This window comes from Diaphorina citri, unplaced genomic scaffold (genome assembly GCF_000475195.1).
Source record: "Diaphorina citri unplaced genomic scaffold, Diaci psyllid genome assembly version 1.1 scaffold600, whole genome shotgun sequence".
NCBI lineage: Eukaryota > Metazoa > Arthropoda > Insecta > Hemiptera > Psyllidae > Diaphorina > Diaphorina citri.
The window spans coordinates 120825-132847 of NW_007378034.1; the positions used below are offsets into that span (position 1 = coordinate 120825).

General features: G+C 38.0%; 2 protein-coding genes across 6 annotated transcripts in view; one reads left to right on the forward strand and one right to left on the reverse strand.

The window, feature by feature from the left end:
* The window catches only part of LOC103510446 (rho GTPase-activating protein conundrum), a 42865-nt gene that overhangs the window by 11413 nt on the left and 19429 nt on the right, over positions 1 to 12023 (forward strand). The window contains exons 3-4 of the mRNA XM_008475106.3: positions 3399 to 3643; positions 10039 to 10133. Coding sequence (XP_008473328.1) covers positions 3399 to 3643; positions 10039 to 10133 — 340 coding nt within the window. The remainder of the gene's footprint in view (positions 1 to 3398; positions 3644 to 10038; positions 10134 to 12023) is intronic.
* Positions 4118 to 8543, reverse strand: LOC103510445. 5 transcript variants are annotated; one of them, XM_008475101.2, is made up of 5 exons: positions 6788 to 7414; positions 6362 to 6556; positions 5306 to 6130; positions 4911 to 4973; positions 4118 to 4469 (listed from the first exon to the last, which is right to left on the reverse strand). In XM_008475101.2, the coding sequence occupies exons 1-5, from the start codon at positions 6806 to 6808 to the stop codon at positions 4275 to 4277; spliced, it is 1299 nt and encodes a 432-aa protein (XP_008473323.1). In that variant the 5' UTR covers positions 6809 to 7414; the 3' UTR covers positions 4118 to 4274. The 5 variants fall into 5 exon arrangements, with proteins under 5 accessions (XP_008473323.1, XP_008473324.1, XP_008473327.1 ...); XM_008475102.2 differs by lacking the exons at positions 4118 to 4469; positions 6788 to 7414 and adding an exon at positions 8408 to 8543 and having other exon boundaries at positions 4481 to 4973; XM_008475105.2 differs by lacking the exons at positions 4118 to 4469; positions 6788 to 7414 and adding an exon at positions 8418 to 8536 and having other exon boundaries at positions 4481 to 4973.

The window sequence follows — 12023 nt, forward strand, 5'->3', positions numbered from 1 at the left end:
CCAAGTAATCCTTTCAACAATTTCATTAACAGCGATAAATTAATCCACTATAGTCAGCTCCCATGGTGCAGTGGTCACTGCACTCGCCTTGCACGCGGGAGACCCGGGTTCGATTCCCGGCGGGGTCAAGAAATTTGTATGAAGCAAATGATTGCCTCCGTGACTGGCTGTTGCGGGGCCCACTCAGCCTCGTGAGGAAAATGAGTAGCTATGTCATAAATGTGCATAGCGACCGGTGCCAGCATGGTAGGTAAACATTGGATGTTGGGCTTATTGAGATATTGGAAAAAATCCTACAATGCTGCAGTGAGTACCAAAGTTGTGACATAATAACACAAAGAAACATCATTTTGGTAATTCGGAATTTCCTCAACTCGAAGCAGAACAACTTGTAATATTATTATTTCATCTGATTAACAGTTATCCAAGTAATCCTTTCAACAATTTCATTAACAGCGATAAATTAATCCACTATAGGAGATTGATTGATTAATTAACGACAACTTGTAGTATTATGCATCTTGTACTGTTATAATCCTGGGATTCTTGGGTACATTTTCTTGATTTCTTCTCTTGTATGCATGCAAGTTTATGTAAATTCGAATTCCTTCCTCATGTCTTGAGTCATTGAAGACGATGACATCTCCGATAGTTATTGCCAGGATATTTCCATGTTTTTTCCATATGTCTTTCATTGTTACGATTAATTTATGATAGTCACATCTAGGTATGTCGAGAGGTACAGGTGCCTTATGTAGAAGTAAAATATTTAGGTGGAAATGGAAACAGATCCAAGGTTAAAGTCTACTCCTAGCTATATTCACTTGTGTACATGAGCTAAATTAGTGACTTGGCGTCAGTGGTGTGTAGCGTATCCGATCTAAGAACATACTTTATAGCCTTGTATACTCAAGGGAAGATTTATCATAATCATATCAAAGTGGACTGTGGAACTTTTATTTTTAGCTTTTGGCAGCTGCTTGGAGAAGGGTCCAGGCTTTCAGATTGGAAGTACAAGAGGTAGCCGCTTTATTTATCTTTTCGACCAAAGTCTATCTTCAAACATTGTCTTGTTAACATTGATGATTTTTGTTATTTTATTGGTAATTGCGTCCTATACATGGAAAGCCTTAATATCATTATTCAAGACATCGTCTCCTGGTACGTAGCTTAATACTGATCTCTCCAACTAACCATATGGTCCTATACATGGAAAGCCTTAATATCATTATTCAAGACATCGTCTCCTGGTACGTAGCTTAATACTGATCTCTCCAACTAACCATATTATCTGAAGAAACCCTCCTCTCATTTAAGAACGTTTATTTCTTTCTCAAGCACTGACTTTGACATTTGAAGAACTCAAATTGAACTAGGTACTCAACATCCTCTCTTGTTCTGAAAAATTCTCACCCATCCGTCTCTGATTTCCGACTATTTCAATATACCTGCCTAATGTCTAATCTGTCTATCCCTAGGCATATATAGAAGTAGCTACAGTAATACAACTCAAAGCTATTTGACTCTGAACGCTATTAGCTGTTACGTATTAGAAGCATGCGAGGCTTACGAGTAATTAATTGTGGTATCGATTTAATTACTGATAAGAAGGGAGGGGAGAGAGAACAGAAACTGATCTGTCAGAGCCAAGTGATTGTTTATTTGCTCAGAGAAGAATGCGACGAAGTTTCTGGCTCTGGAATACTTTGGAAATTCTACGAATGTGGCGCGGCTATATCGATTTAATTACTGATAAGAAGGGAGGGGAGAGAGAACAGAAACTGATCTGTCAGAACCAAGTGATTGTTTATTTGCTCAGAGAAGAATGCGACGAAGTTTCTGGCTCTGGAATACTTTGGAAATTCTACGAATGTGGCGCGGCCTCGGAAAAGTCGGGAAGGTACATTCTGGATGTCACGAAACTATAATGACTAAGAAGCACATACCTAATTAATTAGGTTCATGGGAGATAATTGAGAAACACCTCGTTGTCATTGAACATAGACTAATTAAACACAGTAGTTCCTTACTGGTCTTGCATATGGAAATATTCGGAAAAGTCGGGAAGGTAGATTCTGGATGTCACGAAACTATAATGACTAAGAAGCACATACCTTATTAATTAGGTTTAATGGGAGATAATTGAGAAACACCTCGTTGTCATTGAACATAGACTAATTAAACACAGTAGTTCCTTACTGGTCTTGCATATGGAAATAGTACAGAAATACATATTAAGTGTACAGAAATCAATGAAGAATCATAATCCATACCTATTAACCTATTATAATTCCTGAATCCTAAAAAAATCTTAAACCTTCTTCTTTGAAAGCCCGAGTGGGGTCGGGAAAAGTCAGCGCGGTCACCCATCCGCTCAACAACCACACGCAACGTTGCTTAACTTCAGCGCAGTACTGATTGTTTATACATACCTACTCTAATGATCACTGAGTTTTCTCTATCGATTGAGTCCGCCACAATGTGTTGATCAAATACTCGTATGTATCTCGACGGCCGTCGACTATGTGTGGACACACCTTTATGGGTAATCTCGATTTGGATTTTTGTTCTTATTTGGTCTCACGGATTTCCCTCAAATTTTCAACCAAATCTTTGAACTTCTGACAAACTTAAAATACCGACAGGATGTGCTAAAATCCTTCTTTGTTTTCTTCGTTTCCCACGCAATTTTCTTCAATTTGAACTTTACTAACTTCTGAGCATGGTAGAGGATGCCGCAGGCAATAACCCTCCCCAGCCTTGGGCACATTCATGTCTTTGTTGAGTTCTTGAGAAGAAAATACAAAATCGAGTTTCATAGCTTCAGTCACAGTCAGAGTGGTGATGTGTTTCAATTCGTTGGTTTCTTAATCTCGAAGCTTTGGTTTGGAGTTATTGTGGTATCATTTTTAATCCTCTTAATTTGTATAGCGCCAAAGGTAAGCAAATAATAAGTCGATAAACCAATCACTTTAGTCCCGAGCTGTGGCTTTTCTTTTGCGAGTGCAATAAGAATTCCCTGGGCCCTGTACCACTGAACTCCCCACTCCCTCAAAAGACGTACGGTTTGCCAAAATTTCCTGCGCGAAGAGTAGGTAAATATAAACTGTAGAAAGTAAGGAGTGGGATTGCAGAGTCGGTTGTAAAACAGGTCTCAGACAGACCTTAAACCAGTCCGGTTGGGTGGAAGAGCTCGCTAAGTGAGAATCCTGCTATTGAAGCCTTGAAAATGAAATTGATGAAAAAAAAAAAAAAAAAAAAAAAAAAAAAAAAAAAAACCAATAAAAAAAAAATTTTAATATTTTTTTTTCCAAAAAAAAAAAAAAAAAAAAAAACAATTAAGTACCTATATAAAAAATATATTATAATTTACTATTCCTTGTTTATTTTGTTTTCAGGAGAGCAAGAAGCAGAGTGGCTCAGTACAGCAGGTCTGTCTCAGCTGAGCGATGCATATCGGAGCGGTTTAGAAATTCCGGATGCGGATTTGAGTCGCGCCCTCCGACATTTATCCTCGCACCAAGCTCAGGCCGTACGACGTCGCGTTCTGTCGCTAAATCATACGTTGCGACAGAGGGGCGCACGACAGTTACGACCGAAAAACCGCAAGCCTGACATCCGGCATGTCTTTAAAGATGTAGAGGTAAGACCCACATTTTGGACTTGTTTATTTTCTTTGTTCAGCCTTTGCTACATTGTTTGTTAGCCGTTCAAAAGTGTTTATCCAAACTAAGAAAATATAGTAAATACACACAAGCGTTTGTTTTTCATATTTAAATAAGTAAATATTCAAATTTCAAATGTATTAAAAAAATATAAATTAACAAGTAAAAATAATAAAATGCAACAATATTGGAGTAGACAGAATAATGATTAATCATAATTCTGTAGAGATCTGAGGGTTAGAAACCTCAAACAATCAATTTTTTAAAGATCAAATGACCAATCAAGGACTTTTAATGAACAATCCACCAAAATTTTTAAAATGTGTCGTGAACTGGATACATCAGTTCAATAATATTGTTTTCTCTCACACTTTTTCATCAGTTAGTATTTACGTCAACCACGGAGTATGGCTTAAACTACCTACTTACTATGCTGATTACGTATATACCACTCAATCACTCATATTTTACTTTTTCTCACTCATCATACACTTATCGCTCATTTGAGTCATTATCATAATTAAACTAAGGCTAGTTTTCATACAACTGTACATGGGCGTTGATTGGGTTTAAACGTATCTGGTAATCGGGGGTGTAATTATGACGTCACTACTCGTCATCTCCCTCGTAACCACTCTCCGTGTCCTCACTCCCCTCATCCTCTTTTCCTGGGCTTTGCCCCGGGCATACAACCTGAGGTTTGGGCAGTGCCCCCGGACTGGTCTCGTAGTACTGAAGCAGCGTGAGAACTTCCAGAGCGCTACTCACTATGGGTTTCTGTAGGAAGCGGACGCCACTTGATTCCTGGTCTTTCTCTCACACTTTTTCATCAGTTAGTATTTACGTCAACCACGGAGTATGGCTTAAAGATCTACCTACTTACTATGCTGATTACGTATATACCACTCATATTTTACTTTTTCTCACTCATCATACACTTATCGCTCATTTGAGTCATTATCATAATTAAACTAAGTTTTCATACAACTGTACATGGGCGTTGATTGGGTTTAAACGTATCTGGTAATCGGGGGTGTAATTATGATGTCACTACTCGTCATCTCCCTCGTAACCACTCTCCGTGTCCTCACTCCCCTCATCCTCTTTCCCTGGGGTTTGCCCCGGGCATACAACCTGAGGTTTGGGCAGTGCCCCCGGACTAGTCTCGTAGTACTGAAGCAGCGTGAGAACTTCCAGAGCGCTACTCACTATGGGTTTCTGTAGGAAGCGGACGCCACTTGATTCCTGGTCCAGTGTGAAGGCTTCCTCGCTGGGGTAGTATAGGGATTGGATGCGGTCCTCTGCTATCTGAAATACGGGGAATGTGTTGTTAAAGTTAGAATTATATTTGCTTACTTGGGCCCAACACCTCACTTTGAGATTCATAATCAAATCTTAAGTCGTTTCGTCCAAAGGCACGGGTGAATGCAGTCAGAATGCAGCACTTTTGATCAATGTTTAAAATGTTGTATTCTGATTGGTAGATTAACTTGATTATCTCAAAGTGTGGTCCTGACTTCCTGAGCCTTCTTAAGCTCTCAAAAAGTCACATTTTAAAACAATTAAAGTCCTCTCTGCATGCCTATTAGTTGCAGTCCCAGTTCTACTTAGTTACAACATACACGTCATCACAACTTTACCTGTTTATGCAGAATGGTTTCCAGAAGCTGATGCTTCTCCGACCACCCATACAACGCCCGATGAGGTATTCTCTTCCACAATGGATGCAGAAGTTGAGGTGGCAATTCCATCGCCTGGATCTCCTTCGTCTTAGTCTTGCTCCTTGGTGTCTTCCTGGGTTTCCTCTCGTGGTTTGTCCCACTGGGGATTCTTCCACACTCTGGTGACTTCTTGGGCAGGGCCACAATGGTTTTCATCACATCAGCGGAGTTGGACCCCAGCAGTTTGAGATTGTTGCGCATTTCCACAGATTTCTTTATCTTGGGTGTTTGCGGCCGATGGTTTAGCTGTGTCGTTTGTGGACCGTATATGCTTTTGCTCTTTCTGTTCGTATCCGTGTCTAGTTTGGTTTCTAGTGTCCCATTGTCAGTTTCCTTTTGTAATGTCACTGAGAGGCTTGTGCTGGTTCGATTTATATGGGTACGATGTCTAGGAACAGTTTCATAGATGTTAGGTTTGGCTCTTGGTTCGATAGGTTTAACGCTGTCACTTTTGTCAAATTTAATATCTGTGTCAACAGCTTCAGTATAGTCGTCTTGTGTGTTGAATTTTTTGAATATCGTGTTATTGTTCGTGAATTTCCCATAGTAATCGTCTTCAGTTTTGTTAAATTGGTAGCCTTTATTGTTGGTTTTGGACTTGGAGTTTCTGCTGTTGTTTCTACTGATAGTGTTATTCTTGAGCTCTGAAGATTTCCTCTCTCCTCCTCTGCCCGCGCTTTTGGCTCGGAACATGTCATACTGATTTCTTTCTTTGAGTAGATTGCTCGTGTTTTGTTTGAGTACCTGAAGTCAAAAAATAGGTATTAGGTTAAAAAGAAAAAGTTGAACAGCTATGGGGTATGTGATTCAGATTTTCAAGACAATAAAATGTGAATATAACATTCCCGAATTCAATCAAAATCGGACTAGTCGTTCGATAGTCCGTGAAACAAACAAACATATTACAAAATCGTCGAGTTCAAACTTTAAACTACTTATTACTCACTTCTTTGGTTGGTTCAAGTATGTACTTACCTCTGGTTCCACAGCCGCTATTTGGTGATACTTCTGCTTGCTACTAATCAGGTAGATGTCGCGAACTTTGGCAGATCTTGTCATGATGATGTTCTTGAAACTACTCAAAGGTCCTATGCCGAGACTTCGTCTGTTTTCGTTCATTTCCGAGTCAACTCGGTACGTGCTTCGTCTGGTACTACTCGTCTCTACTATCTGAAATAGGCAGATTCATTTGATTTTAAGTTTTCATTTGTGGTAAAGTATTGTGTTACGAGATGATATTTGATAAGGATAGAAAAGACGATCTCCCGAGATCTTAAGATTGAAAGTCCTAGAATTCCTTAACTTGAAAAAGTCTAAAGTTGGAAAGACTGTTGGTGCAAAAAGGAATTTTTAGAAGATGCATTTCTCATTTTGGTAGTTTCCTAATTTATCACGTCTTACCTTTCTAAACAAGAAATCCATTATTAGACTAAAATTACCGACAAAATTAACGAATTAAAACAAAAATAGAACAGTAAAACAAGAAAGTTAAGGATAGTTAAAATGCTAAAATCAAAACTTTTCTAAACAACTAAAAACACAAAACATGTGCCCAAACATGTTGGTAAAATTAGAAAACTATCAAAATGATAAAACCACAGTCAAACCGTCCGATTTGAACCAATCCACTGAACTGAAATTACTGAAACTACCCAGCGCAAGGGCCCGAAAATAGTCATGTAGACTTTGCAAATCAACCTGATAAGAACACAAAGCCTGAGCAAGGGTCAACCTAGGGGAACATAAGGTTTAGGCGGTGTTCCCGTTAAACCAGGTACTGAGAATTCCATGTGAGTCAAACATTAACGGAGAAATCTGAGGGTACATTTTGCACATTGAAAAGTTTGTCAATATACCCCAGACCCTGTCAATATTTTGTGTCAATAAGTGGAGAGAGGTATAAAAGTGTTGTGATAATATTGAAAAATACTATTTTGTGTCAACAAATAGTGGTAGTGATAAGGAAGGGCCACAATAAAATGTATGTAATAATATGTACAACCTACTAGTTTTGATAGGAACTCTTTGCCCAGACACCTTAATGAACGGAACCATCGCTTTGTCTTGAAAAAAAAAGAAGAAGAAGAAGAAGAAGAAGAAGAAGAAGAAGAAGATAAGATCCTGTTGTTAAATCGAATTTTTATCCTGAAAAGTCAAGTATAGGGTACATCGAAGCCCCTTCCTTAGAGGTATTCCTTATCTTTCAGCATAATTCTAAGCTCGAAAGAGAACATAAAACAAAGGTATACCCACCTACTCGAACCTGGCAACAATTATGCTGTCGTAAAGCATCAATTTGTCAAAGTTGATATAAAAAACAAACATCACATCTCATTAAAATGTCATCGGAGGTTTTATACAGGAAATAAAATATGAATAAAAAACATTGCATAGCGACCGGTGCCAGCATGGTAGGTAAACATTGGATGTTGGGCTTATTGAGATATTGGAAAAAATCCTACAATGCTGCAGTGAGTACCAAAGTTGTGACATAATAACACAAAGAAACATCATTTTGGTAATTCGGAATTTCCTCAACTCGAAGCAGAACAACTTGTAATATTATTATTTCATCTGATTAACAGTTATCCAAGTAATCCTTTCATCTGAGGGTACATTTTGCACATTGAAAAGTTTGTCAATATACCCCAGACCCTGTCAATATTTTGTGTCAATAAGTGGAGAGAGGTATAAAAGTGTTGTGATAATATTGAAAAATACTATTTTGTGTCAACAAATAGTGGTAGTGATAAGGAAGGGCCACAATAAAATGTATGTAATAATATGTACAACCTACTAGTTTTGATAGGAACTCTTTGCCCAGACACCTTAATGAACGGAACCATCGCTTTGTCTTGAAAAAAAAAAAAAAAAAGATAAGATAAGATCCTGATGTTGCATCGAATTTTTATCCTGAAAAGTCAAGTATAGGGTACATCAAAGCCCCTTCCTTAGAGGTATTCCTTACCTTTCAGCATAACTCTAAGCTCGAAAGAGAACATAAAACAAAGGTATACCCACCTACTCGTACCTGGCAACACTTATGCTGTCGTAAAGCATCAATTTGTAATCAAAGTTGATATAAAAAACAAACATCACATCTCATTAAAATGTCATCGGAGGTTTTATACAGGAAATAAAATATGAATAAAAAACATTAACCTAACCCAACCCAACCCAACCCAACCTAACTTAACCCAACCCAACCTAACTTAACCCAACCCAACCTAACTTAACCCAACCCAACCTAACCCAACCCAAACCACCTAACCCAACCCAATCTAACTTAACCCAACCCAACCTAACCTAACCTAACCTAACCCAACCCAACCTAATCTAACCTAACTTAACCCAACCCAAAAATATGAATAAAAAACATCATTGAACTTGACATTATTTGGATTAAGTAGACTGACAACTACCTACAAATAACTGGTAATAAAAAACCTATAAAGCTACTTCAAAACAATTGAAATTAAAACAGTTGAAAATATTTTAAATAACTTGATATTTAATCAACGAATGAATCTGAATGACGAATGAACTTTGGTGTCATTTGATTAGTATCTTGCTTTAACCCATTGAGTACGAAGGTAACCTTATTACACCATTGATCTGTTGATCAAAGATACTTTAATCATGTTGATAAATATGTAGATCTACAGAGAAATGAACGAGGAAAAAATCATATCTCAAAACTGGTTAGGATTTTATCTAATTTCGTTTGTTTGCTTCTTTTTGTTTAATATTGTTTCTTTCTTATTTTTATTTATTTAATTTTTATTTTATTTACTTGTTTAACTAAACTAGCGTGGAAATTTAGTGACCTGTTAGAACTTAATTTCTGTCCAGATTGCTAGTTCCATCCATTTTCCTGTCCATCTTCTCTGCATCATTCCTTCTGATATCTTTCCACTTTGAATCTCACTGAATAGATGGCACCCCTTTTAGTTCAGTTAAGTGTGGGGACATAATGGTTAACCTCCTAAGAAAGACTTTTTGTTAACTGTTTCCTGACCTATACTGCGATAACCAGCCGATAAGTCGTGAAAGAAAGATTCTGTTTCAAGTAGTTTATAACATGCCAATATCGAGTTACCTACTTATCTACATTACCCAAGGAACACTTGGTACTCCAAGGGTTGACAGATAGTCAACATGCAAGTTCACTTCTACTACATGAAACTAGTAAAATCTATTTCCATCATACGAAACTATCAAACTGGTATTATTTCCTATAGGGTGTTTTAGAAGTTCGAAATACATAATAGGTATGATAAGAATCTACTCCATATAGTTTCGTAGCAATGAAACAACATCAGACTCTTGTGGTCCATTCCACAGTATGTCTCTCATCAGATGTGCTAGAAAAGACACATTGCTTCCCATTTAGGTACTGGGTCAACACGAGTAAGTATACCAGAAAGCAGAAAGTAACCCGTTGAAATATTTGCAATCGAAATACGAGTGCAATTTTTTGTTGGTTTTAGGAATTTCGATCCGAAACATGGTCCTTTGGGACGGATATGAATGAGCTATCCGAAACAAGTAATAATATTGATTATGCTGATAGTAATCATTGTAATCAAGTGCCATTAATCTTGTTTAAATATTATTTATTAATTTGATCTTCCTTCTTGTTCTAATTCCAGAGTTCAAGTTCGAGTTCCAGATCCAGGAGTGCCACTCCAGACTCCCTGGATTATCTGCCCCCCTCCCCTCCGCTGTCCTGGTCTCCCCCCACACCGTAAGTACATCTTGCAACACTGTGTTTCAAATTTTCAAGTCTGGTGAGACTCAAATATAGTTAGCAGATTTCCTTCATGTGCAAAGTATTTTTAAAAACAATAATAAACCCATTTCATCGAATTGGAGAGTAGCTTTTCGAGAATTGCAAATGAAAAATCTGTTAAAAGTGTTGAAACTGACCTTGCTTTGTTCAGTCATTTTAATTTTACACAGTACAAGTATGTAGGTACCTTCTCATTTTTCCCGTCATCGTCAAATCAGTATTTTTTGGAACTCCAGATGAAAGGATTGTCTGGTAGTTATGCCCAGCGGGAAAACTCAATAGCGAGAGAGTATTAACAGACCGAGAGAAATGTGGATATAAATCAAAGAACGGGCTAAGATAAAAGACAGTCAGATCTTAAAGACAAGAAGAGATTTCTATACAAGTATTGGCCTAAAGCTTCGACATCGGCGGTTCAATAAACCCGATTCTTAGCTCAGAAAACAATACAGTTCGCTGAATAGATATGATTGACGTATGATTTTGCAATGTTCTATCGAGTGTTTTTGGCACAACTTTACTCGGAGAAATGGGACCAGGTGAAGTGGTTATAGTGGTGAATTATTGTTCACTTGTATGGTTATGGTTAGAGTGGGTTGTAATGCGGGGTGTATACTTCAAGTTGTGCAGAGTTGGGTTGCTATTTGTTGTGCTGGGTATAGGGTGATGGGAAAACTTAGCAACATCTCGTGTTGGGTTGTATCTCCGTGGGAACCACTCAAAAGGGAATCCAAGTTCATAACTTTTTCTCCTACCCGGAGAACTCATAATGGATTTTTACTTTCTATTATTTACTTTCTATTACTACAGTATAGCGGAGCTATACTAGTAATGAAAGTATTGCAATCGGTCCAAATTTTCTCTCTATTTGAACCCTTCTTACAATAAGTGGCAATAGTCTTCTTGTTGGTTTTGTGAGAGGCAATTCACAGATTATTTTCAAAGTTTCTATTCAAGGGCTAAAATCGCCCAAAGTACTCAACGCGACACTTTGAGAATTGATGTTCCGGACATTTTGGACCGGGAGCCGGGAGAACGCGCTAAATTTATTTTCACAGAAGTGACCTCCATTTCCTCTTCCTCCCCCTCCCTCCCCTTATCTTCCTTCCCTTCTTCACCTCCCTTCCTTTTCACCCCCTCTCCAATGGGCTCGAATCTTTGAAATTGATAAAATATTCCCAGCAGCAAGGCATTTCAATTTTCTTTTTCCTTTTTTTAGACGCATTTTTTGCTACCTACCTATCTACCTAGTACCTACCTACCTTTAACCTTATCAGAACTCTTTTGTCCCTTATCTTATAGGTACCTTTAGGAACAATGCATGATGCATGATTGTAGAATTTATTATTCCTAAAACTCAATAGACCGGTGCTATACGCATCAGACGGTTCGCCTAAAGGCTATTTGTCTACTTAGACAGTCTCAAGGTCGATAAGTTTTCCTACCTAATTAGCATATTGGTAAGAGTTTCCTAGTAAGTTACTAAGTTGAAGGATCTAGATACCAGCTACATATTTACGCTCAGACCGTCTGAGAGAGCTCGATCTTAATTTCCGCACGTTCCAAGACGGTCTGACTGACAGGCGAGACGGTCTGACTGACAGGCGAGACGGTCTGAGCGTGAGCTCAAAATGGTTTGAGACATACTTAACAGGCAAGCGTCTTGACCACCACGCCACCAAGGCAGACTGTAATAAAAAGGTTAGAATCTGAACCTCAAGGCACAGAATTTGCTCCGAATTTGGACACTGGCTTAGAGCTGACTCTTGACAACAAATAATAATAATTAAAAAAAAAAAAAAAAAAAAAAAAAAAAAAAGGGACCAAAATTTTTTTTTGGGAGGG

Excerpts from the sequence above, each read along its gene's own strand:
- LOC103510445 (XM_008475101.2), bottom strand. The coding sequence starts at position 6,808 with ATGGATTTCTTGTTTAGAAAG. Across the intron at positions 6,131-6,361 it reads TAGCGGCTGTGGAACCAGAG|GTACTCAAACAAAACACGAG; the intron begins GTAAGTACATAC and ends TTTTGACTTCAG. Across the intron at positions 4,470-4,910 it reads AAGCCTTCACACTGGACCAG|GAATCAAGTGGCGTCCGCTT; the intron begins GAATCAAGTGGC and ends GAGAAAGACCAG.